Source organism: Narcine bancroftii, chromosome 5 (genome assembly GCF_036971445.1).
Source record: "Narcine bancroftii isolate sNarBan1 chromosome 5, sNarBan1.hap1, whole genome shotgun sequence".
Taxonomy (NCBI): Eukaryota; Metazoa; Chordata; class Chondrichthyes; order Torpediniformes; family Narcinidae; genus Narcine; species Narcine bancroftii.
Window position 1 is genome coordinate 144,724,434 of NC_091473.1, and position 26,386 is coordinate 144,750,819.

Consider the following 26,386-nt stretch of genomic DNA (forward strand, 5'->3'; position numbering starts at 1 on the left):
TCTCCGAGACCATAATTTGTTTCAAACTTGATATGTCTGTCTGAAATCCTTTTCCAGTTTGTGCATAAAAAAGAAATATGTTCCTGAGTAATCTTACTTTTGGTTCTGCACGGCACATTGAACTGACCATTTATTCAACTGAGTGCGATATCGGAGGGCGAAGATTACATGACTGAGTTGTAATTGAAGCTTTATTCTCATCCATTGAAATTTACAGCACAGTACAGGCCCTTCAGCCCATGATGTTGTGGTGACCTATGTAAATCTGCTCCACAACAATCTAACTGGTTGGTGTAGCGGTTAGCGCAACTCCGTTTCAGTGACAGTGATCAGGACTGGGGGGTCCAATCCTGCGCTATCTGTTAAGAGTTTACATGTTCTCCCTGTGTCTGCGTGGGTTTTCCTCAGGGCCTCTGGTTTCCTCCAATCCTTCAAAATGTACCAGAGGTGTAGGTTAATTGGGTGGAATTGGGTGGCACGTTGAAAGGGCCTGTTACTGTGTTGTATGTCTAACTTTTAAGCCTCGCACCCATCACCCTCTATTTTTCTTGCATCCGTTTCAGGGAGATGTCAAGGGTAAGTTTGCTATTGTCGCTCAGGAGAAAATGTGCTGGCTGCCCAACCTGTCTAGGCCCCTCAGAATCTTTGGCTCTTGTCAGGGTGGTGGTTGGCTCTCATCCATTCCCTTCTAGTGAGTGGATCATTAAACTACTGCCATGCCCAATGACGCACAGGAGCCAGAGGGACGACGTCCAGATAACTCTGTAAGAGGACGACCACAGCTACCATATCCCTGTGACTGGCCTTGAATCCTGAGCCAGGCCACTGAAAGCCATGACCACCATCAGCACTTGGACAATGAGTGGGTTGTCTACCTTTCATGGAAACTGCCTGATTTCCACTTCCATATCATTGAACTTCTACTATCATGAACAGACTAACTCAGCAGGTCAAACAGTGCTTTAATGTAGCAAAGGTAAAGATACATCACCAACGATTCGGGCTTGAGCCCTTCATCAAGGTGTGGGGGAACATGAGAGATGTCCGAACAGAAGGGGGGGGAGGGGGCTGGTGAGGATGGGAGATGATAGGTGGGGGAGGGGAGGACTGCAGGAAGGTGGGGAAGGAGTCTAGGGTAGGTAAAGAGAGAAGGGAAGTAGGAACTTGAATAACTAGTTAAAGTGGAGGGTGGGAAGGGGGGGAAAAGGCAAACTGATTAGTGGAATGCAGGAATGCAATCCTGGGGTTGGAGGGTACCCAGATGAAAAATAAGGCGTTGTTCCTCCAATCTGCGGGTGGTTAGGGTGGGGTAGTGTGAAAGACCATGGACAGACATGTGAGCTTGAGAGTGCGACTCAGAATTGAAATGGTTGGCTATAGGGAGGTTGCCTTTATTTAGCAAAGGTAAAGATACATAACTGACGTTTGGGCTTCAAGGTATGGAAAAATGTTGGCAGGCATCCGAACAAAAAGGTAGGGAGGAGGGGTGGGGGAAGGAGCATGGTCCCCAAAGCAGAATAGGTGGAGAAGGGAAGGAGGTCACAGCAGCAAGCAAGGGGAGGAGGGATGGGTTGGTGAATAGAGAGGGGAAAGTAGATAAGGGGAAGGGAGGGAGAATGGAGGGTAAGTCAGCAGAAACTGGAGTTGCTGTTAATGCCATCTGGCTGGAGAGTGCCCAGATGGGAAATCAGGAGTTGTTCCTTTAATTTACAGGTGGTCTTGGTGGGATAATACAGGAGGCCATGAATAGACATTTGAGTATGGGAATGGGAAGCAGAATTGAAGTGGTTGGCCACTGGGAGGGGCCTGTCAGTGATGTAGATAGAGTAAAGGTGCTCAGCGAAGACCTTATCGATGTCTCTCATAATTTTGTAGACCTCCATTAAAGAGAAAAGCCCAAGCTCCTGCTAACTTCGTTTCTGAATCCAGCTAACATGCTGGTAAATCTCTTCTGTACCTTCTCCATAGCTTCCATTATCCTTTAATGAGGTGACCAGAAAGTAGGAGAACATGTCTGTCATGTTACACTGAAATATCAGGTACTACATAGCAAGTGCAACACTGTTGGTAAAGGTAAAGGTTCCATTTTTGGAACGAAATACCACATTTAGAATGTAATGCACATGAAATTCTTTACCTTTGTCTACCGTAAGGAAGACAGAGAGTTGCCACTTTGTTCACAGATGAACCCCAGCAAGGAACAAACTCACGACCCCTGCTTTACAAGACCAGTACTCTAACCACTGAGCTGTTGTGGGGTTCATTCAGGAGTCTGATGGCTACAGGGAAGGAATTGTGTTTTACCCTGTTGGTGTGCGATTTGGAACTTTCCAATAAAGATAACAAGTTTATGCCAATAATACATTGCTCCCTTTTTTGAGCCAGTGGGGTGCATGGAGGGGGAAGGGAAGTTTGTGTGATGTTCTGACCTGTATTCACCACCTTCTGCGGCTTATTCTGAACTTGGGCGGAACAGTTCCCGTACTATTCAAATCATTATAATTAACAGCCAGAACCATAATTGTGTGCTAAAACCCGATTTTAAAACAGGTTATTCTTGTTGGCATAAATGCCTTCATTGGGAACAACCTTCATTCCTTACTTTAGCCATTTTGAGAATTAAAACAATAGGTTCCATGGTGAGACCTCTGACTTTGCTTCAAGGTCGTGGATGCATTTCATAACAGCTCAGTGTCGTGTCTTGAGCTGCCAAACAATCCAATGTTTTATACGTCAGGAAAGGGGTGGGGTGGCGGTGGCAGGAATGAAGGGGAGCCCTCGCTCGGAAAGAGCTCCAGAAGTTGGCGAATCCAGATCGGAACGCTGCACATTATCAGAAGATTGAAGAGAGTGATAACACACACCAACAGAGCTACATCTGCACCAAGTGAAGGGAGGAAAGCTGAGGGGAGACATCAGGCGTAGGTTTTGCACATAGAGTTTTAGGTACCTGTAATGCATTGCCAAGGGTGGTGGTGGAGGCTGGAACAATAGGGGCATTTAAGAGAATCTTAGATAGGCACATGGATGAAAGAAAAATAGAGGATGATGAGGTAGAGAGGGATTAGTTTTTATTGGTAGGTTTATATGGGCCGCCAAACAGACACGCCAAACATCTCAACCACTTTCACCTGAGCTGTCTCCGCAGACTCCTCCACATCAGGTGGCAGGACAAAGTCCCCGACATGGAAGCCCTGTAACGAGCTGGGCTCGGCAGCATCTACACCCTCCTGCTGAAAGCCCAAGCCAGGTGGCCTGGAAATGCGGTCAGAATGCCAGACGGCCGATTGCCTAAGTAGCTGCTGTACGGAGAACTGTGTCAGGGCAAGAGCTCAGTGGGGGGGGGGGGGTGGGGGGGGTACAGAAGAAACATTACAAAGACTGCCTCAAAGCATCCTTCAAAGCCCTGGGTGTCAACATCAACGCGGGAGATGCTTGACCTCAACCGTCCAGCTTGGCGCAGTAAGATCACCATAGGAGTTTGACTTCGGTGGTGGGGAAGGTTATGGAGGGTATTCTTAGAGATAGTATATATACTATCCAGATAGTATAAATATCTGGATAGCCAGGGATTGATCAGGGTTTGTAGCATGGGCTTGTGAGGGAGTCATGTTTGACGAATCTTGTTGAGTTTTTTGAAGAGGTGACAAGAAAAGTGGATAAAGGTAGGGCGGTTGATGTGATCTATTTGGATTTTATTAAGGATTTTGATAAAGTTCCGCATGTAAGGTTAGCAAGGAAGGTTCAGTCACTAGAAATTAATAGAGAGATAGTGAGATGGGTTCAGAGGTGGCTGGAAGATAGAATCATAGTGGACAACTGTCTGTCAGGATGGAAGCCTGTGAAGAGCGGAGTGCCTCAGGGATTGGTGCTGAGTCCCCTGTTGTTTATCATTTATATTAATGATTTGGAGGAGGGAGTGGTTAACTGGGTAAGCAAATATGCAGACGATACGAAAATAGGGGGAGTGGTGGATAGTGAGGAAGGTTTTCTTGGATTACTGAAGGATTCGGTTTGTTTGGAAAAGTGGGCTGAAATACGGCAGATGGAATTTAATGTAGACAAATGCGAGGTGTTGCATTTTGGTAAAAATAACCAGAATAAGACATATACAGTTAAGGGGAGGGCATTGAGGCACCCAGAGGAACAGAGGGATCTTGGAGTTATGGTACAGAGTTCCTTGAAGGTGGATTCCATGTAGACCGGGTGGCTAAGAAGGCATATGGTATGCTGGCCTTCATAGATCGTAGTATAGAGTATCGGAGCTGGGAGGTGATGCTGCAGCTGTTTAGGGCATTAGTGAGACCAGGTTTGGAGTATTGTGTTCAGTTCTGGTCTCCAAATTATAAAAAGGATATAGGTAAGGTGGAGAGGGTGCAGAGAATATTTACAAGGATGTTGCCTGGCTTACAACATCTAGAGTACAGAGAAAGATTAAGGAGACTGGTGGGACATTATTCATTGCAACGTAGACGGATGAGAGGGAATTTGATAGAGGTATTTAAAATTATGAAGGGAATAGATAGACTAGACATGAGTAGACTCTTTCCCTTGAGGGCAGGGGAGGTTGGAACAAGAGGGCATAAGTTAAGGGTAATGGGGCAAAACTTTAGGAGGATGCTTCTTCACTCAGCGAGTGATGGCAGAATGAAATGATCTTCCAGAGGAGATAGTTGCGGCAGGGTCCTTTCTGTCATTTAAGAGAAGGTTGGATGTGCACATGGATTTGAGGGGGTTGGAGGGTTATGGGTGGAGAGTGGGAGGGGGAAACAAGTGAAGTTGTTCAAGTGAACCGGTGGGACTCGAAGAGCCGATATGGCCTGTTTCTGTGCTGTAAACTGTTATAACATTGTCGGAGCCCATGCAGCTGAAGTAAGGCACATCACCGACGCGCAACAAAAGCATGCTGTACAAGGCCCAAGCAGTATCCACTGCCACGACAGCACCCACCCACTTGTGTCCCACATGTGGACAAGCCTTCAGTGCCCTGATTGGCCTCACCAGTCACTTCCGGACCCACAGCCACGAATCTCCCATTTGACTTTGAAGCCATGGTCATCTTCAACTATGAAGAATGAACATTAATCATGTGGGTCGGCACAACATTGTGGGCCTAAGGGTCTGTACTGAGCTGCAATGTTCTATTTCTAACAGGGTCAAAGTCAGTTCCTTCCCTGCAGCCATCAGGCTCCTGAGTGAACCTCACAACAGTGCTGCGCTTGCTTCTGTATGTTGGCACAACACCATGGGCTGTAATTTTCTACAGTATATCATTGCTGAGTGTCAGGTGCTCACTTCTACTAATTTCATTCACCACTCCCTGGCCAGTAGCTAATTCGGCACCTGATGATTCATTTTGTTAATTGTTTGGCATCAGGACACTCTGCCTCCACCCTTCCATTCTCAGTTTCACCACCCTCTGAAACAATGCTCACACTCCCTCTGATCTCCTTACTCTTCACCCTGAACGCATGCCTCTCGTTTGCAAGAGGAAGCAGTGATGTACCTGTATCGGCCCTACTGGATCGGATTTAAATGGAGGAAATAACAAAGAACTCTTTTTTTCAATATTTATACTAACATCAAAAAATATACAGAGTACACGTTAAAAGTTTGAAAGATACATTACACTTAAATCATATAATTTCATCCACATTTTAATCAAATTGCTTGAAATTAATATTTTATTATAAAAAGAAAATCTAAACCCACTAGCAAGAAAGAAGCTGCTTGGCTAGCAAAAAAGACAGAATTCTTCTCAGAGTGATAAATTACCTCATTAGTCAACAAGTTCTACCTTCGGAACAAATCAAAGATTGTCAAAGTACAGTACAACTTTGATTATCCAAAATCGGATTCTCCGAAATCCTCAGCTATCCGAAATTTTTTTAAAAAGATTCAGACAAATGAGGATATCCAAAACAAATCAGAAATCCTCATTTATCCAAAATTTTTATGGAGCCGAAATGACCGGGAACCTCGGGTCCCCGGCAACAGTAGCAGCGGACCACAGGCTCCCAGCGGCAATGGGGTCCTCAAGCTTCCAGGCAGGACTCTCGGGCTCCCAGCACGAGCAGAGCTTCAGTGGGGAAGTGCCGGTGATCGGCGGTAGCCAGCATTTTTTTTTTTGGTGAGAATTAAACATTATTTTAATGATTAAAAAGCCTTCCCTTGCTGTTTGCTGTTGTTTAAACACTGTTACAAGTGACCTGCTGTTACTACTGGGCCCAGTCCAGATCATTTCAGATAATCGGAGTTGTACTGTAATTCAAAAAAGGTCCCCACAGTATTTGAAAATTGTACTCAAATCAGAAATTGAGCATCTAATCTTCTCTAAATTGAAACATTGCATGATATCATGTAGCCATTGAGAATGTTTAACCAGGATATCGTCCCTCCATCTGAGCAACACCGCCTATCTACCATAAGAGAAATAAAAGGTAATACGTGCGAGATTAGTATTAAAATTAACTTTAAAAAGTACAGAAAAATGTTTTAAATACTTCATTCCAGTATTTCTTAAGACTCTGACATGCCCAAAACATTAATTTATGAAGCACCTCCATTGCTGCATTTACCACAACGAGGAGATACATCTGCATAAAAACGAAAGTTTAACTTTGGACAAGTGACTCCTACGGACTTCTTAAAATTGTAGGAGAGAGTGGCGGGCAGGAAAAGAATTCTCAAAGTGTGAGAAATATTTGACCCAAAAGGATTGTACTGGGGAAGGGACAAAGAAGATGGAGGGTTATGGGCATTGTGCAGGGAGGTGGGACTAGAGAGGGGTGTTTGGTTCAGTGCGGACTAGAAGGGCCTAATGGCCTGTTTCTGTGCTGTAATTGTTATGTTATGTTATATCAAGGTAAATGGTCATGAGACAAGCTGCCTGTTTGATAGTTGGAGCATGGAGAGTTTCATCCACCTTGACAGAGTGCTGTGCTACTCCCTTATGGTAAGGCCAGTAAACCACAAAGTATCTATGGCCTTGAAGTCCTATGTGACAGATGTTTGCAGCTACTGTGCAGTGAATCTGACTGTGTGGGTCACAGAGAACAAAGACATTAAACTCCTCATGATGCCACAGCTTTGCACTGTTATGCTGCTGGGGCAGGACTTTCAATGCCACCTTAAGAGCGTCACGATGGAGTACGAAGGGCCACATCCCTCCCTCACTGTCTAATAGCAGTTTTTAAACTGTGCCTCTCTTCCAATCGTTTCCAGCCAGCATTGCCCACCGCACACCTTTCAACCCTCAGGGTCACCCCTCCACCACTCTCCGTTAACCTCACCCCCAACTGTAAAGCTTTTGCCACCAAAAGTAAGTGATACAGCATCAGGTGCGGTAGCTACTGAATGTGGGGACCATTGAAGCCAGTACCAGCCACTGAAGAACCCATATAGCAGTGGTGAAGAATAGGGAGAAACATAGAATTGTAGCGGTGGCTACCCTGCTAACTGAAGGATCGCACAACCGGATGGGTTGGGTTCAGTGAGAAAAACTGATTTATTGCAGGCTGCCTGGCTGGTCTTATACTCCCAGCCCGGACCTGGCTGAGAACCGCGCTGGGGTGCCCTGACATCACGTGGGTCACCAAGCACGGGCTTCTGAGCCCGATGCCGAGGTTGGGAGGAAACCCCTGATGGTGCCAATTTGGCTGGCTGCCCCATTGTGAGCATGACAAGTGGGGCCAGTTCACCTACCTAATGGCATACCGCCATCAGGCTTCAACTTTACGACAAGTCACTAGAAAATCTTTCATGTCCTTTTTGGGTTTCCTAAAGAAAAACTTTTGATGTATTATCACTGTTGCAACAAACAAAACATCACTGTCAATCGTTGCTGCACAGCAGAGACTGCAGGTTGTCAAACGACTCAAATGCAGATACAACATTTCACAAAACTGATCTATTCCAACCACATTTGCTTCAACCAGCGAAAGATTAAGTGGTAAAGCCACAAAGCGAGAGATACTCTGCAGGTCAAACAGACATAGAATAAAGATAAAGATACATAACTAACCTTTTGGGTTTGCGCCTTCATCAAGGAAAGATTAGGTTGAGAATGTCAGAAAGGTGCAAATTAAATTGTGCGGGTGCAAGGCAGGAGGAAGCCAACACACACACACACAGAGGTCACTTTGGCAGGTTGGATAAGCAGATGGTTTCCATCCCACTCCCCCTTGCCCGGCTCCCCCTCCCCTCCCACAGCCCCCCATCTTCGGCCCCCCTCCCCTCCCCTTGCCTGGCCCCTGCCCCTCCCATTGCCCGGCCCCTCCCCTCCCCATTCCCCCACATCCTCTGGCCTCACCCTGTCAGCGCCACTAGGCCACGCACCAACGCCTCAGCACCATCCAAACCCCCGCCAGTCCGTGCACCCGAGTGCGGCCCGGCTGCCTGCGGCTCGCCTGCTTTCCCTGAACCGCGTGGTTGAGGAAAGTGCCGGTTTCCACTGCCAAATGCGACGGACCCCGAGCAGACGAATCTTCCGCCAACTTTCCACCCGTGCTCTCTGTCCTGCCTCCTCAAAGGAAGGGCCAATCAGCACATGAATCCTCACATCAATCCAACCCTGCTTCAGCGTCCAATCAAATCGCCTCCTCACCGAATAAACCCATTGGCTCGTGCAACTGAAGCATCCAATCAGCAAGCGAGTGAACTCACAGGTGCACCCAATCATCGTCACCTTTCCGTCGTGTCGGAGTTCATCACCGACATTCGGCACAAGGCGGGGAAAGACAACATGGACGCCGACGTACTCTCACGACCAGCCATTTGCATGCTGACACCTGTCCTTGACTTTGACCAGCTTGCCTGGGACTAGAAGTCCGATGAGGAGACGCGGGCCATCAGGACTGCCATCACGGGCCTGCGGTTCCAGGACCTCCCGACTCCTCACGGTGAGGGCACCGTCCTGTGCGATGTCTTCATAGGCACCCCGTGTCCAGTGGTTCCCCAGCAATGGCGCAGACAAGTCTTCTACTATATCCATGACCTTTACCACCCTTCCATCAGGTCCACGGTCCTTATGATGGCAGAACGTTTCATCTGGCATGATCTTCGGAAGCAGATTGCAGACTGGGCCAGAGCCTGCAACCATTGCTAGCTTTCCAAGGTACACAGGCACACCAGAGCACCTGTACAAGATTTTGAAAATGTCCAGGAATGGTTCAGCCACATACATGTGGACATCGTTGGACCCTTACCCGTTTCCTGAGGTAACCGTTACCTTTTCACAGTGGTAGACCGCACCACTCGTGGGCCTGAGGTGATCCCGATGCTAGAAATCCTGTTCCCGAGCACTTTTGAATGGTTGGGTTGCCCAGCTCGGAGTCCCGACCCACCTCACCAATGATCGGGGCACCCAATTTGTCTCCGCGCTCTGGGTACAGCTGGCCAACAGGCTGGGGATCGAGCTACATCACACCAAGCACTATCACACACAGGCCAATGGGCTAGTTAAGCGATTGCACTGCCACCTTAAGTTGGCACTGATAGCCCGCTTCACCAGTCCCGACTGGGTGGACGAGCTGCTTTGGTTGCTCTTGGGCATCTGCTCGACACCAAAAGAAGACCTATACATCTCCTGGCCACTGGCAGTGCAACTTTCAAAAAATAATTGATTTTTTGTTAACTTGAATTGGGGTTCCAAATCATTTCCATTTCCCAAAAGAAAAAGCTCAGGTGTTGTTCCAAAGACTTGCCCACATCTTTTCAAAATGATGTTACCTTGGTACATGACCAGGTACAATGTATAAACATGAGAATTTCTGTGCCACATCTAAAACATAAATTTGAAAAATGTGGAATAAATTAATTTATGTGGCATTAAATATAATTGATAAATAAATTCATAATTAACTAATCTATTAAAAAACATTAATTATATCCATCTTACTGTCCCAAGAAATGACAGACCAGCAAAAAGGACCAGTATCAATTCCCAAATCCAATTCCCATCTTCTGATTTATTCAAATCTGGTTTTGGAGATTCCTCCTGAAGTAGAAGATCCAATTTAGAAATAAGTTTCTTTGTAATTCCCTCATGACCCACAATCTCCAATCCAATATTTCAGGTTTTTATTGGAAGGTCATCCTTTTATCATTTATACAGACCACCAGCCTCTATCACATACTGCAAGAACAAGCACACATCTCTACTTGCCCAGAGAGATTCGGCACTTGGACTTCATCCAACAATTTTCATCGGACATACAGCACCTCTGAGGAGAAGTGAATGCTGTGGCTGGTGTCCTATCCAGCTGCGACATTACATAAATCTACTGCCATTGATTTTACTGCCATGGCTCATGCATGGTGTATTGATCCCGATCTTATCCGGTGTCACCAGATCAACTCTGGTCTCCATCTTCAAGATGTGACCCTGGATAAATCAAGTGAAAAGTTGGCCTGTGATTTTGGCCTAGGCCATTTGTGTGGGAGAATTTTCTCTTCACAATCTCTCTACCTGCTAGAAAAGCATCAATCAAACTAGTTAAGGAACATTTTATCTGGCTTCGTGTTAAACGGAATGTTGTTTTCCGGGCAAGAACCTGCTTGCTGCGTCAATGCTCTAAAGTCTTCATGCATCTGAAATTCAAGCTGGGGGACTTTGCTGTTTTGGATTCCCGTTTCCAGCAAGTGCACCTTGTGGCTTGGAAGGCCTACTTCCTCCATCTCAGGGATCTACTTATCTGCTCACGTGTGAGGACTAGACTAGCAGGTGGCAGGAGAAAATTCCTATAGCATCTTTCAGGTGCATGGGCGCATATAATGCACTGGGAGACATGGCTGGGGGGGTGCAGCTGGAACGTTCAGGTGGCCACGGAGAAGCTGTCTTTCTGTCACCTGAATATGCAGGCAGATGGAGAGCTGTGTCCAAGCAAATGCTGGCTCCTGTTGACTTTGGCCTAGTCACACCCACGCTGCCTTGACGTCATTTGTTGTGCGTCGTGGCTGAAGCTGGAAGGAACATAAGATGAGGATCATGGAGGAGAGAAGAGAAATGCTTATGGGGATGTTGGAAGCCTGTGTCAGTGTCCAGGACGAGATGTGCTTCATTGAGACCATGAAATACGTTGAGGTTCTTCTCAGCTCCATGTGGACTGAACAGCGCATAAGTGAGATTAGTGGATGATCCCTGAAAAGATTGTAGACCAGAGTGCGGTAGTTCGAGGTGGAAAGGCTTGCCGCAGACGGAGGCAAATGCTGCTTGTCAGTCAATTAGCCGTGATAACAAATCGGTCTCTATGGAGGTTGAACAGATCTCAGTAGCTGCATTCTGGAGTAACATAATTTAACATATATAAAGATTGATAATTTGCATTCACAGTAACCCCTAAATATTTAATTTTATCAGACTATCATAAATTTATTATATTTTTACACTCTTTATAATCCCCTTCCAAAATCGGCAATATTTCACTTTTATCTCTATTCACCTTCTACCCAGATATCTCCCCAAATGGAACTAAACATTCTTGTAAATATTTCTAAGGATGTGTCAAATAAATCAATAAATCAATAAGTGAGACCTGGCTACAAGAGGAGCAGGACTGGCAACTTAATATTCCAGGATACATTTGTTTTAGATGTGATAGAGCAGGGGGTAAAAAAGGGGGAGGAGTTGCTCTGCTTGTTGAGGAGGGCATTACTGCCATGAGGTGGCAGGATGGTCTGGAGGGATCGTCCAGAGAGGCTGTTTGGGTGGAATTGAGTGGTGAAGGAGGCATGAGGGTGCTAATAGGGGTGTATTACAGACCACCAAATGGGCCAAGAAAATTAGAGGAAAAAATTTGGAGGGAGATAACGTATATGTGTGAGAAGCATAAGGTAGTGATCATTGGTGATTTTAACCCCTCACATTGGGGGTGTATCCATTGAACAGGAAAAGCGTGGTGATGCGAGGTAATGCAAGGTGATACGCAGTGTCACCTAGAACATGGTCACACTGTAAACACATCTGGTTGTAGTCGATGTGCGGCAATTCGAGGTGCTCCAGCATTCTACTTTTGAGGTGGGCGATGCGGGGTGATGCGAGGGACGACCTCGCAGTGGAAACACCGCGGATGACTCACCGGAAGTTGTGATTTTTCACCCGCGGTTTTCAATTGCTCATCGGACTTCCTGGTCACCTCGCATCGACCTGCATCACCGCGAATTCATCGCTCGGTAGAAACAGTTCGGGTAGTCCTAAAATGCGCAGTGATGCGCGGTGATGCGAGGTGATGCGGGGTGATGCGAGGTGTCCTTAGTATAAACACACTCATTGATTGGGATACCCATACAGTTAGAGGGCTGGATGGGCTAGAGTTCGTTAAATGTGTTCAAGATTGTTTTCTAAATAAATTAGTAGAAGAACCGACTCGGGACGGTGTAATACTAGATCTCCTGTTAGGGAATTAGCTAGGTCAGGTATCGGACATTAATGTTGGAGAAAAAATTGGGTCTAGTGATCATAACTCTGTTAGTTTTCGGGTAGTTTTAGGGAAGAGCAAGGAGGGGCCTAAAGTTGAGGTTCTGGATTGGAGAAGAGCAAATTTCGAAGGAATAAGAAGGGATTTGGGGAGTATTGAGTGGGACAGGATATTTTTAGGTAATGATGTAAATGAAAAATGGAGGATATTCAAAAAAGAAATTTTGCGGGTACAGAGTAGATATGTCCCAGTGAGGATCAAAGGAAAGGCTGGAAGTCATAGGGAGGCTTGGTTTTCGAGGAATATTGGAAATTTGGTTAGGAGAAAAAGGGAGGTGTACAAGAGGTATAAACAGCAGGGAGCTGAGAGTTTGAAGGAGGACTACAAGGAGTGTAGAAGGAATCTTAAGAAAGAAATTAGAAAGGCCAAAAAAAAGGCACGAAGAGGCATTGGCAGACAGAGTAAAAATAAATCCAAAGGTCTTCTATAGGTACACTAAAAGTAAAAGATTAGTGAGGGATAAAATTGGAGCCCTTGTAGATAGCGAGGGTAGGCTAAGTGAGAAGTCAGAGGAAATGGGGGAAATTTTGAATGATTTTGCCTCGGTATTCACGAGGGAAAAAAATATTGAACCAGTTGAAGTAAAGAAAAATAGTGGGGAGGTCATGAAGCATATAAGGATAACCCAGGAGTTAGTGATGGCTGTGTTGAAAAAGATAAAGGTGGATAAATCTCCGGGACCGGACAAAATATTCCCAAGGACACTCAGGGAGGTTTGTGGACAGATAGTGGGGCCATTAACAGAGATATTTAGGATGTCACTGGTCACGGGGGTAGTGCCAAAGGATTGGAGGGTGGCGCATGTGGTTCCGCCGTTTAAGAAAGGATCCAAATGTAAACCTGGGAATTATAGGCCTGTGAGTCTGACGTCTGTGGTGGGTAAGTTGATGGAAAGTGTTCTGAGGGATGGTATTTACAAATATTTGGAGGTACAGGGATTGATAGGGAGTAATAAGCATGGTTTTGTCAGGGGTAGATCATGCTTGACAAACCTGATTGTTTTTCGAGGGGGTTACAAAAAAGTTTGATGAAGGGAAAGTTGTGGATGTTGACTTTTTAGACTTGAGTAAAGCTTTTGACAAAGTTCCCCACAGGAGGTTAGGAAAAAAGGTGGAGAATTAAGTATAAATAAGGAGGTAGTGCAATGGATTGAGCAATGGTTGGATGGGAGGTGTCAGAGAGTAGTGGTGGAAAATGGTTTGTCCAATTGGAGGCTAGTGACTAGTGGAGTTCCTCAGGGATCGGTCCTGGGTCCACTATTTGTTTGTTATATATATTAACGATCTGGAAGTAGGGGTGGAGAATTGGATAAGCAAGTTTGCGGATGATACAAAGATTGGTGGTGTTGTGGACAGTGAGGAAGATTACCGTAGATTAAAAGGTGATTTAGGAAGGCTGGAGGAGTGGGCTGAGAAATGGCTGATGGAATTTAATACAGATAAATGTGAGGTGCTACATTTTGGAAAGGCAAATTTAAATAGGTGATATACATTGAATGGTAGACAATTGAGGAGTGCAGAGCCACAAAGGGATTTAGGAGTGATGGTAAATAGTACCCTCAAGGCTGATACTCAGGTAGATGGTGTGGTGAAGAAGGCATTTGGAATGTTGGCCTTCATAAATCGGAGTATTGAATTCAAGAGTAGGGAGGTTTTGATGAAATTGTACAAGGCATTGGTGAGGCCAAATTTGGAGTACTGTGTACAGTTTTGGTCACCAAATTATAGGAAAGATATAAAGAAAATAGAGAGAGTGCAGAGAATGTTGACAGGATTTCAAGGTTTGAGTTACAGGGAAAGGTTGTGCAGACTGGGGCTTTTTTCTCTGGAGCGTAGAAGATTGAGGGGGGACTTGATAGAGGTGTTTAAGATTTTAAAAGGGACAGACAGAGTAAATGTGGATAGGCGTTTTCAATTAAGAGTGGGGAGATTCAAACTAGAGAGCATGGTTTTAGATTGAAGGGGGAAAATTATAAAGGGAACATGAGGGGAAATTTCTTTACACAAAGGGTGGTAGGGATGTGGAATGAGCTTCCGGCAGACGTAGTCGAGGCGGGATCATTGGTTACATTTAAGGAAAGACTGGATCGTTACATGGAGAGGAGAGGACTGGAGGGGTATTGACCTGATGCTGGTCAGTGGGACTAGGAGGGTGGGAATTTGTTACGGCATGGACTAGTAGGGCCGAACTGGCCTGTTCTGTGCTGTAAGTGGTTTTATGGTTATATAGTTGTCAGTGAATAAATTAATCTTATACTCATCTTCTGCAATTCTTATCCATTTAACCTTGTCATTCTGTTGCGTTGCCTGAGCTAATGGTTCAATAACCAATGCAAACAAGACTGGTGACTTGATGAGTTGAAGGCTGAGAGGGGATTTGATAGAGTTGTTTAAAATAATGAGAGGAATAGATAGAGTAGAGTGGAAAGGCTTTTCACATTGATAGGAGGAGAGAAGGATACAAGAGGTCATGGGTTGAGAGTTGATGGGCAAAGTTTTAGGAGTAACATGAGGGGGAACTTCGTTACTCAGAGTGGTTACTGTGTGGAATGGGTTTCCGGGAAAGGTGGTGGAGTCAGGGTCAATTTTTTCATTTCTGGAAGAGTTTGACAAATATATGGATGGGAGGGAGATGGAGGGATATGGGCAGAGTGCTGGTAAGTGGGATTAGAGGAGGATATTTGGATCAGTGTGACAAGAAGGGCCTGTTTCCGTGCTGAAATTGTTATATGGTTATACGTGTTGGTTCCCACTGTGGGTTATGAACAAGCTAAAACAATATTTACTAAAGAGGGAGAGGAGGAATTCTGTGGAATGGGGGCAGTAAACACTGAAGAAGGGAAGTGGATTCTCCCAAATGGAAGAGAGTTAGTAAATAAACCCATCATGAGAAACCACCCTGACCAAGGGAGTCACTGGGGAGGACAAGCGATGTGCGATTATAGTATTGATGAAATAGGGATGAAAGGGAGTATACACCATGGCAAAACATATATGTGCAGGGTGACTAACTTGTCAAAAAGTTAGCACAAAGATACTAAGGGAATCCCAAAGGGGAGGAAGGGGTCCTGGCATAAGGCCCTTCCAGAATATACAGGTAGACTTGACCGAACGACCTCAGATAAGCAGGGAAAAGTACCTTTTAGCAGTAGTAGATCAACTGACAGGATGGGTAGAGGCATTCCCAATGGCCTCAGCCACTTCTGGGGGAGTATCATAGATTATTTTAGAGCACATTATTCCACGCATTGGGCTGGTGGAAAACATAGACTTTGACCAAGGAAGTCACTTCACCTCTAAGATACTTCAAGAAATAATGCAAAAGTTAGAAATAAAATGGGCTTTTCATAATCCCATGGTATCCCTCTTCCTCAGGGCAGCGAGAATGAAAGAATCAGACATTGAATAAACAATTTTCCAAATTGGTGCTAGAAACAAAGTTACTCTGGACAAAATGCCGATAGCCTTGCTGAGAATCTGAAGGTCACCTGAATGGGATATCGTATTGACACCTGTGAGATGCTGGTCGGACTTCCATTTATGGGAAGAGAAGGGAAATTGCCAACTGTAGAATTCACTGACCAATTTCTAAAGAATGATGTCTCGGCTCTTGCTTCTTCTTCATCAGTTCTTAGGAAGAAGGGTCTTTTGGCCTAGATACCTCCACTCGAATTTGCTGTCCACCAAATACAAGCAGGTGATTGGATTCTGGTGAATGTATGGAGGGACTCCAAGCTTCAGCCAAGTTGGGTAGGACCATTTCTATCCCTCCTGACCATTGAGCCGGCGATAAGAACTGCCAAAAATGGTGGACACATTACACCAGAGTGAAAGGACTGGTGGACACCCCTCCTGAGCCGCCAACTTGGCACATACATCCCACCAAAGACCTGTTCAAGTACCAGCTGAAAAGATATTGATGGTCATTAGGGCAGGACTTGGACTAGTTTGTGAAAGATAATTTAAATAGCGATGTACAACCCTCCTCCTTCGGTAGAAAGGAAGATGAGATGGTGGTGGATATGGTGGACAGCGATAGTCATTGGAAACCTGGTTGGGGCCAATGAGATTCATACCCCAATAGGGAGAGGATTAGAATCCACCGTCAAGCCTTCAGGGCCAGTAAAGTTCACCATGACCATCCCCAAGACTTCTAAACTGCAGGTGATGCAATTTCATGCTTGTAGTTTAATACAATGTGGAGGGGTTGAGAGTCAGAGATGATATCTTGTTCAGGAGAAACAAATGTGTCTTAATAGATACTGTCCCTATTGGTGTGATACATGATGGACCACCCAGACCCAGTGCTGTATGGCTGGTGCAAGGTCTGGTATTAAAAAGTCAGATATCAATTTGGAGAGGACCCTTTGCCATTAACTGCAGGAACAAAGAGTGTAATGCTATCTCTATGACCATTAAACAAACCTCAGGGATTGAGGGAATGAATGGAAAAACCTACTCGAAAGTGGTAGATGAGAAAACAATTTGGAATAGGGATAAACATCAGGGGAAAGGACCCATTGGCGTGTTGATTTAGAATAATCGTAGAAGGATCCAAGACGACTCCAACTGATAGTACCTTCACAATAATGCCCAGCGAGAAACCCTATACTCCATCCAATGATCCGAAAGTAGTAAAGATAGTCGAGGTAGAAGGACCTTAGACAGACGATTGAGACGAGTTATGGGGATACAAATGTCTGGGTAGAATAGGTAAAATATACAGTGAAGAGTTTAAAAAAGTGCAATTGCTCTGCATGCACTTCTGGACATCTGATAGCACAGGTGATCCCATTTCCGCTGGGTTGGGATAAAGACAGACAAGGAATGAGGTGAACGATGGCCTTGTATCAGGATAAAATGGTCTGGGGTAACCAGTCCTGTAAATTCTGTCCCTGATTTCCCTCCTCTGAAGAAGAAGAATGTCCAGATTCCGCTGGCATTCTCGGCTGTGTCAGGAAATCACATAGCCTGAATTTCGAGACAAGGAAGACAGTTGATGAGGAATGTAGGAAATCTACAATATGTAGAAAGGTACGAGATGTGACAGAGGAGAGGGGAGGGAACTATTCAGCCTTGAATGTACCTCGAATGTATCAATTGTGGTTGTGCAGAGGCAGGATCCTTAGACTGATTCTTCCTCCCAACTGGAAGGGTACCTGTGCAATCATTCAATTGGCCATACCCTTCACCTTGGAATTTGAATGGGAGAAGGTAATAGGGATAAAGAGAAGTAAGAGGGAGATTCTGGGAACGTCTTTATATAACCAAATTTATATTGATTCAATTGGGGTGCCAAGGGGAGTACCTAATAAGTTTAAGGGACGCAATCAGATAGCAGCAGAGTTTGAGTTAACTATCTTTTGGTGGGAAACTATTAATAAAAACATGGTTTGGATGAACTATATTTACTACAATCAACAATGGTTTATAAATTATACCTGGGATGCTGCAAAGGGGATCACTGATCAATTGGATGCCACCAGTCGCGTGGCTTGGGAAAACAGAATAGCACTAGATATGGTGTAAGCAGAGAAAGGAGGAGACTGTGTAATGCTAAGTGGAAATTGGTGTACTTTTACCCCAAACGAGCCAGCCCAGATGGAAGTATAACAAAAGCGTAGCAGGGCCTCTCCACCCTGGCTGAGGAGTTGGCCGAAAAATTCAGGAATGGACACCTCACTAATTGGGTGGCCGGAGTTGTACTTTGGAAAATAGAAGGGAGTAATAGTCTCCAAACTGACCTCCTTAATAGTGGTGGTAGGAGTACTAACTTGTGTGGGATGATGTATTCTATATACCCTGTGTGCGCGGGCTTACACAGCGGCTTATTGAAACTGCAATAATGAAACAAATGTCCTTAAGGGACTTAGAAGATGGGTCAACACTGGATAATCTGAATCTACTTGACAGTGAAAGCTTTAGAAAGTGGAAGAGACTCGTGGGATGATGTTATCCAAATTGGAGGCATTTTATGGTTCTGTCTCCAGTGATGAAGAAACAGCAGGAAAAATAGAAAAGGGGGGGATTGTGGAAAGTAGCCAAAGGCCTGTTTCTGCAGAATGTGATGAGCAGAGTTAATAAGGGCTGCCCAGAGAAAGCCGATGCGTATCTTGTGGGGAGTGCGGGGGGTCTGCTGGAATACAAAGGAAGGTCACTTCCTGCAAAAAATTGCAGACAAAGCCAACATGATACCAAAAGAATTGCGAAAGAACGGGCCATCATACCAGATAAGGATGAGAATAAATAAAGGTAGGGGGTAGTGAAATAAGGGGAGCGGGAGATGTCAACAAGAGCGGGCTTTAATACGAGGAGAGGAACAGCTTTTGATAGGTTAAACTAACTTATCAATTACTCAGTGAACTAACCAATTAAACTAACGGAGGAGTGGTTATTAAAACAAAGAAATGTAGAAAAAAAGGTTGTTGAATTGCAGTGTGTGTGCCTTTCTGAAGGACACCCGCTCTTACAAGAACGTCGAATTAAAAGGTTATATCGCTTCACCTATTGACTTCAAGATTATTTAATCAGTGAGCTGTGTTTATCACACAAGTTAGAGTGGGACATTTATTTAAGTGCTGGGAAAATTGGGGCTGGGGCCAACTTTTATACATTGGATAAGGGTGTTTCACCGTGCGCCCAAGGCTAAAATTGTGACCAATGGACAAATTACCCGAGCCTTCCCACTGATAAGATCATGTAGGCAGGGGTTCCTGTTATCTCCAGCTCAGTTTGTTTGAGCCATGGGGCCATCAGCCGTGGGTATTTGCCAGGATTCAGTCATTAAAATTTTCAGAACAGGCCAGGAAGAGCATAAAATCAATTTATTTGTTGAGATGTTCTGATAGATCTGCCAGACCTGACACTCTCGTGGCCGAAGCTGCGCTCCACTCTGGATTTCAATGGGGAGATCTTTGGGTATAAGATCAATTGGGATAAATACAAAATCATGTCACTTATGAAGGGAGATTACGGTCAACGTCAACGTCAAGAAGATAGTCAACTAAAGTGGCCGCAAAATGGAATCAAATATCAAGGAGTTAGAAGAGATAATAACTCAAGTAACTTATACAAGTTGAACTATAACGCCCCCCACCCCTTGCTTGGGAAAATTGAGGAGGATTTAAATAGCTGGATGTCCCTGGCCATTACACTAGTGGTGTCACAAAGAGGGGAGGTGACACAGATGGGGAGATGATGTCACAGAGTGGGGCAACTGCTGCTGTGTTGCCATAGCTGAGCTGCACCAGGGCAGAGCAGCACAAGTAGGATGCCTCTCTGGAAGGGCAATAAGGCCCACATGTGGGAACATCCCAGGGACACTCTCTGAACAACGGTGTTGTGTTTGGAAGCACCCAGGGCCCATGGGTGAGATAAAGATCCTGTCACCGGCTCCACTACTGGGACAGAGCCTCCTCCAGCACCATCCATGACCCGGTGTGGCCAGAGAGAATGGAGGCCACATTTAACACCCTCTCCCCATCCTGAATGCAAGGCGCTTTCCAGGCAGGTGCGAGAGAGAAGTGGCTTGGTCAGGGATACAGGGATGGGGTCTGTAGCAGTGGAGGTTAAGTGGAGGGGAGAACAAAAATACGGGGGTGCACCTCAGGCAGAGGGAGATTGGATCAGAGGTAGGGTTGATCTAGAGGGCTGGGGTGGGAGGGGATGGAAGGCACTGGGGGAACCGGGAGTGTGGTATTGGGTGAGAGATGAGAAAGGGGTAGACGAATCGGCGCGGGTGAGGTATCTTGGGGAGAGCAGATGTCGGGAGTGGGAAGAAAGGTAGCCATTCCATCAGAAATGGTAAAGAGCTCTCCCCTCCCTCCAGAATGTGATCTCTCCCACAGAGAGACAGAACCGCCCTTCCACACCCCACAACACCGAATTATAGAACCTGTTCCATCTTTTCCCACACCACCCCCCCACCTCCCCCAACGAACCCAGATCAAGGTGCTGGAAAGCGTTGCTGGTGTGGCGGCTTAACAGGGTTGAGCGATGAAGCGAGGGGCTCCCTCCACTCCACGAGCTGTCTTGGGGGTAGAGGTCTCGTTTACGTTGTGGAAGGTCACAGTACTGCTGAGCTTTTGGGATTGGGGAGGAGTTCAGAGTGCTCCATCTCCCTTGGAGCATGCTGGAGGCTGAGGGATGACCTGACCCTCTTGGGGAAGGAGGGTTGAGGACAGAGGGAATGGCTGTGAACCCTGTCCCCCCAGTTAGATGGTTCTCCTTTGAGAGAAGTTTGGTGTATCACCAACACTTTCTTTGCTAAGTATCAAGTACGAGATTTATTTGTTAGAATGTTTTGGTATAGAGTTAGTATTGCCTGATCAAATGAAATTTGAGAAATTTATTGTTGATAAGGGCAAAAAGGGATTTGTTTCAGAAATGTATGTTACTACAAGAAAAGATGATGAATGTGGATATATTTAAAACATTTATGCTTATATATGGCTAAATCTGTGGAGGAGTGGTCTGATATGTGTCTTGATAGTGTTATGAAGTTAATTAAAGTTCCATATAGTTTGGTTTACGATAGCTGGAAAATAGATCTATATGTTGACCCATGGGTATGTTTATTGGGAGCTATGAATACAATAATAAAACGTTTACGATTGGAGAAAGCTCAAATTGCATTTATATGTCCACAGTTGGCAGTAGCTAGAAAATGTCTAACTGTCACTTGGAAAAATGAGTATACAAAGATGGCATAACAAAATTCAATCATGTATTCATTTGGAAACAATAAGGTGGTTCTTTATAATTATAAGTTTTCTTTGTATGATAATTGAAGCTTCGATGTCGATACCTGTATCTTGTTCTCTTCTGTTGCATCTTTCTGAAATATCTTCTCCAACACTGCAATTTCTTTTTCTAAATCTTGAAGTTCTGCTTTATGTTGCTTTTTCACTTTTGCTGTGTAACTAATAATTTGACCCTGTAAGAATGCTTTTAAAGAACCCCATAACGGAAATTTACTGTGAACTGATCTCGCGTTTGTTTCTGAAAAATCTTAATCTGATTTTTTACATACAAAATAAATTCAGGCCTTTGTAGCAACATCTCATTAAATCACCAACGATAGTTAATTCCGCCATCTCGACAACATTACAGGAAATTAAGAACAATGAATGGACTGATAAAATCCTACTCTTATACTCAGCTTGTTCAATCCTACCCTGCAAATGAGCTGATTCCCAAAAAAATCTATTCTTGAGAATGACTCATGACGTGCTGAATAAAAAGAATAATCCTTCTCAGTCGGATTCATCCGTCGCCATATTTCAACCAAATTTAAACCCCCCCATCAACTCAATTATTCTTTTTGCCAATCTGGTTTCCTTCACAATTTTTGGAGACTTATCCAACAGTGTATTTCGAACGTATGTGTTTAGATGTTAAATAAAAGTTTTCTTTCTGATGAAAGGTGTAAAAACATAGCACAGAATCCAGCAACCTGTTATAAACGGTCTTACTGTGTTTTTAAAAAAAGGTCCGAAGTGGGGAGGGTGTAGGGGGGACGGGGGAGGAGGGGGGTAGTAGGGGTTAGTTTTAGATTTTATATTTTTTTGGTTTTGTAATATTCTTCAATAAAATTTTCAAAAAAAAGAGTCTGGAACGAACCACCAGAGGATCAATTCTGACATTGAGGTGATGTTTGGAAGAAAGTTCGAGGGAAGGATAGACACCATCTTGGAGAAATGGCCAGTTCTGTCCTCCCTGGATGTGTAAATTCTGTTGCTTCTGCCCCACAGGAGATGGCAATAAGGCCATAACTGTGGTGGCAACACTGGATCAAGGAGGTGCCCTACGCAGATGTTAAAATTATCGGCAATGGGTCTTTCGGTGTGGTGTAGCAGGCCTGGCTGGTGGACGGTGGAGAGCTGATAAACATCAAGAAGGTCTTGCAGGGCAAAAGATTCAAGGTGAGGGGGAAGGGCAGTTTTTCAGAAATGGGACAGCCTGAAATTTAAATTTAGACATGCAGCATGGACACAGGTCCTTTCATCACGTGAACCCCTGTGACCCAATTCCACCCAATTGACCTACACACCTGATGTGTTTTTGAAGGGTGGGAGGTAACTGGAGCAGATGATGGAAACCCACGTAAAGCTAGGGAGACAGTGCCGGATTCATATCCCAGTCGCTGGCGCTGTAACACCATTGCACTAACCGCAACACTAACCGTGCCACCTCTTGGCGGGCGATTCTGCACCAAAACACAGTGTGATCAGACTTGCCTAGTTAGCCCGCCCGGGTCTATTAATGGTGCCACTACCGCAGTTTCAAATTTGACGCTATGTTCCAAGGAGGTTGGAACCTGTTCTGATGGACGGTTAATATGAACTCAAGGGAGATGATTATTCTTGCTGGAAGGTTTGCTAGTGTTGCTCTGGTGGGGTGGGGGATGGGTGGTGTTTAATCTAGATTTGCAAGGAGATTGAACCAGAGTGACAGAGCAGATAGGGGAGTGGAGGAGGGAAAAGATGATGTCCAGACAGTGTCAAGTCAGAGATCAAAAGGTTGTATCTGGTGGAAATGTTCTCAGGTGTATCTATTTCAATGAAAGGGGTATTATCAGAAAGGCAGATGTTTAGAGCATGGATTGGCACATGGAATTTTGAATCTGTAGCCATTAGTAAGGCTTGGTGGGAGGAAGCCCAGTACTGGCAGCACGACCTTTCAGTGGTTTCCGATGTGATAGAGGGAGAGGAATGAAAGGGGGAGGAGTGGCATTGCTCATCAGGTGAAATATTACTGCAGTGCTCAGACAGGACAGACCATCGGGCTTGTCTATTGAGGCTCTGTGGGTGGAGTTGTTGAACAGGAAAGGGATAACCACACTCATGGGCTTTTATTATAGGCTGCCCATCAGTAAATGAGAATTAGTGGAGCAAATCTGGAGAAAATAGCAGACAGCTGCAGGAAACATAAGGTTAGAATAGTAGATTTTAACTTTCCACATATTGACTGGGACGGATGGTTTGGAGTCTGTCAATTGTGTCCAGGAAAGTTTTCTAAATCGATATATAGAGGTACCAACCAGAGAGAATGCAGTACTGGATCACCTATTGTCAAACAAGACAAGATAGGGGACAGAAGTATATGGAGGGGAATATTTTGGGTCCAGTGATGATAAGGCCATTTGTTTCAAGTTTATTATGGAGAAGGATTGGTCTGGTCTTCGGGTTGAGATTCTTAATTGGAGAAAGGGCAAGTTTGAGGAAATGAGAAAGGATCTAGAAAGCATGGATTGGGACAGGTTGTTCTCAGGCAAATGTGTTCTGTTAGTGGGAGGCTTTCAAAGTGGAAATACAAGGTCTGCAGGTGAAGATTAAAGGCAAAGTTACCAGGCAGAGGGAACCTTGATTTTCCAAAGAGGAGAGTGGTGTACAGCTGGTACAGGCAACAACGAGCAAATGAGGATCTTGAGGAGGATTAAAAAATGCAGGACCAAATTAATAGGGAAATCTGGAGGGACAAAATTGGTCCTCTTGTAGATCAGAGTGATCACTTCTGTATGAAGCTACAAGAGATGGGGGGGGATCTTAGACCTTTCCTTAAAGCTCTTTTTGCTCAGGAAACTGGCACAGAGTCTAGGGGAGCGAGGCATATAAGCAGTGAGGTCAGGGAACCTAGATAAAGAGGAGGAAGTGCTTGTAGTCTTAAAGTGAATCAAGGGGGATAAATCCCCAGTTCCCTTGGAATTTGAGGGAGGCTGGTGCAGAAATTGCAAGCGCCCTGGCAGATAGATATAATAACATCCTTAGACACAGATGAGGTGCCGGAGGATTGGAGGGGAGCTCATCTTGTCCCGTTGTTTAAAAAGAGGCTCCAAAAATAATCTAGGAAATGATAGGCCGGTGAGCCTAATATCAGGAGTGAACAAGTCATTAGAAGGTGCTCTAAGAGATTGGATATAGAAGTATTTTGACAGTTAGGGACAAATAAGGGCCAGCCAACACGGCTTTGTGCACAGTAGGTCATGCTTGACAAATCTTATCGAGGAGGTTACTTGGAACATTGATGAAGAAAAGACTGTTGTCTACATGGACTTTAGTAAAGCATTTAAGAGGTTCCCACATGGGAGGAAGGTTCAATTGCTTGGTATTTATGGTGAAGCGTAAACTGGTTTCAGCATTGACTTTGTGGGAGAAACTCGAGGGTGGTTGTGGATGACTGGCTCTCTGACTGGAGGCTATGACTCTTGGTGTGTCTCAGGGATGTCCCCAAATTTTTTAGACCCCTTCATGGAACATTTGATCCCTCACTCATCAACACCCAGGCATGGAATCCCGACAGTTTGACGGTGGGTGGTGCGGCGGGGGGGTGGGGTTGACTTGGGTGGCACTGGATGGGTGGGGGTGGGGGCACTATCAAAGGTACAAAGAACACAAATGCTCAGTCTATCCTCTCGTTCTCTACAGAAAACATGGCCGCCACCAAGTCCTGCTCTTGCAAGAGGTTGGCCACCATTGCCATAGGTGCTATTTTCGGTTGATCCATCCCTGCTTTCCACCACATAGATTTGATTGGCCCCAGTATTATCGAGCACCAGAGCTCATCTTTCGTGCTACAGACTACATCTCAAATATCAGTGAGTAATAACGAGACTGCAGGAAGGCAGCCCTCACTTGAGGCAAAAAGGCAGAACTGTCCAGCACAGAGAGAGAGGGTTATCCCGTAGGGAAGAAGTTGATGTCACGGGTTGGGGGGTGGGGTGTTTGGCGTAGAGATTGAGATGGAGAGAGTATCCCACGATGACTGAGATGGTGATGTCCCAAATAAGGAGAGTGGGGGGGGGGGGGTTTGCGTGTTCTCATGTAAAGAGAGAAGCTTCATCTAAGGTGGGAAGAGATAGATTGAGGCAGAGTTAATCCGAGGGAGTGATGTGACATAGAGAGGGATGAGAGATGTGCCAGAGAAAGAGGGGAGAGGTGCCAGAGAGAGGGAGGATGAGAGAGATGCCAGAGAAAGAGGGGAGAGGTGCCAGAGAGAGGAAGGGTAAGAAGTACTCAGGAGAGGGAGGGAGAGGTACCAGGGCAAGGGAGGGTGAGGTGCCTTAGAGTGTGTGATATGACGGTGCAGAGGGAGCATCTCCCTGTGTCTGACCCCGGGTTGTTCGATAGGACAGTCCCCACACTTCAACTCCACCGTCTCTCATGTCCCTCGGCACCCTGTGACATTGACGCCAGGCCTTCCCTCTCTTGCAGATGTCTATTCATCTGGCTGTGTGTTGGCTGAGCTGTTATAGGGACAGCTCATCTTCCCCAGGGACAGTGCAGTGGTGCAGCTGGTGGAGATGATCAAGGTAAGCAATGTTGAGTCAGGAGTGGTGGGGGTGGGTCAGACCCAACCTCACCCTACCCTGCACCCAGACCTGCCCGTCCAGATGAGACCCACAGCAGAAGGTGGGAGAGGACGAGAGAGCTGATTGGTGGATGTATGTGGGAAGGGACAAGCGAAGTTCTTGGTGAATACAGGTGGAAGGGGGAGGGAACTGTCAGGATATTGGTGGATACAGGGAAACGGGACTGGCAGGTGATTTGTTGATACAGGAGGAGGGTGAGAGGGCATTGGCAGGTGATTGGAGGATGCTGGTGGAGGGGAAGTGGGTATGAGTGTATTGGTGGAAGCAAGCGGGAGATGGTCAGGACAACGAAAGTTTCTCTCTGACTGGAGGAGGGTGCATTGGGGGTGATGGGCAGTGGATCGGGAAAGAGGGAGTGTTTGAAGGGTCCAGGGCTTCCTGGTGAGTGGAGTCGTTAACATGGCTGAGATGGATGATGGGTCACTGGACTGTGAATGGGCCCCCCACTCCTGCCTTTGTGTGGGCCAGGACTGGAGAATGAGTGGAGGCTTGTTACTCCTCCATTGAACAGTGCCCTCCTTGTTTAGGGAAGCCTCTACTCA

At 45.5% G+C, this 26,386-nt stretch overlaps 1 protein-coding gene across 1 annotated transcript; it reads left to right on the top strand.

The window, feature by feature from the left end:
* The first annotated feature begins 19,849 nt into the window (after nt 1–19,849).
* On the top strand, nt 19,850–25,807 carry LOC138764046 (uncharacterized). Its single transcript, XM_069939325.1, has 3 exons — nt 19,850–19,981; nt 24,901–25,070; nt 25,687–25,807. Exons 1-3 carry the CDS (start codon nt 19,905–19,907, stop codon nt 25,725–25,727), a joined length of 288 nt encoding a protein of 95 aa, XP_069795426.1. The 5' UTR covers nt 19,850–19,904; the 3' UTR covers nt 25,728–25,807.
* The last annotated feature ends 579 nt before the right edge of the window (nt 25,808–26,386 follow it).

What these genes read in the sequence shown, in the direction of transcription:
- LOC138764046 (XM_069939325.1), top strand. Translation starts at nt 19,905, where the DNA reads ATGACCCGGTGTGGCCAGAGAGAATGGAGGCCACATTTAACACCCTCT. An exon ending in GAATGCAAGGCGCTTTCCAG is followed by an intron (nt 19,982 to 24,900) that starts GCAGGTGCGAGA and finishes CGTTCTCTACAG; the next exon opens with AAAACATGGCCGCCACCAAG. An exon ending in AGACTACATCTCAAATATCA is followed by an intron (nt 25,071 to 25,686) that starts GTGAGTAATAAC and finishes CCTCTCTTGCAG; the next exon opens with ATGTCTATTCATCTGGCTGT.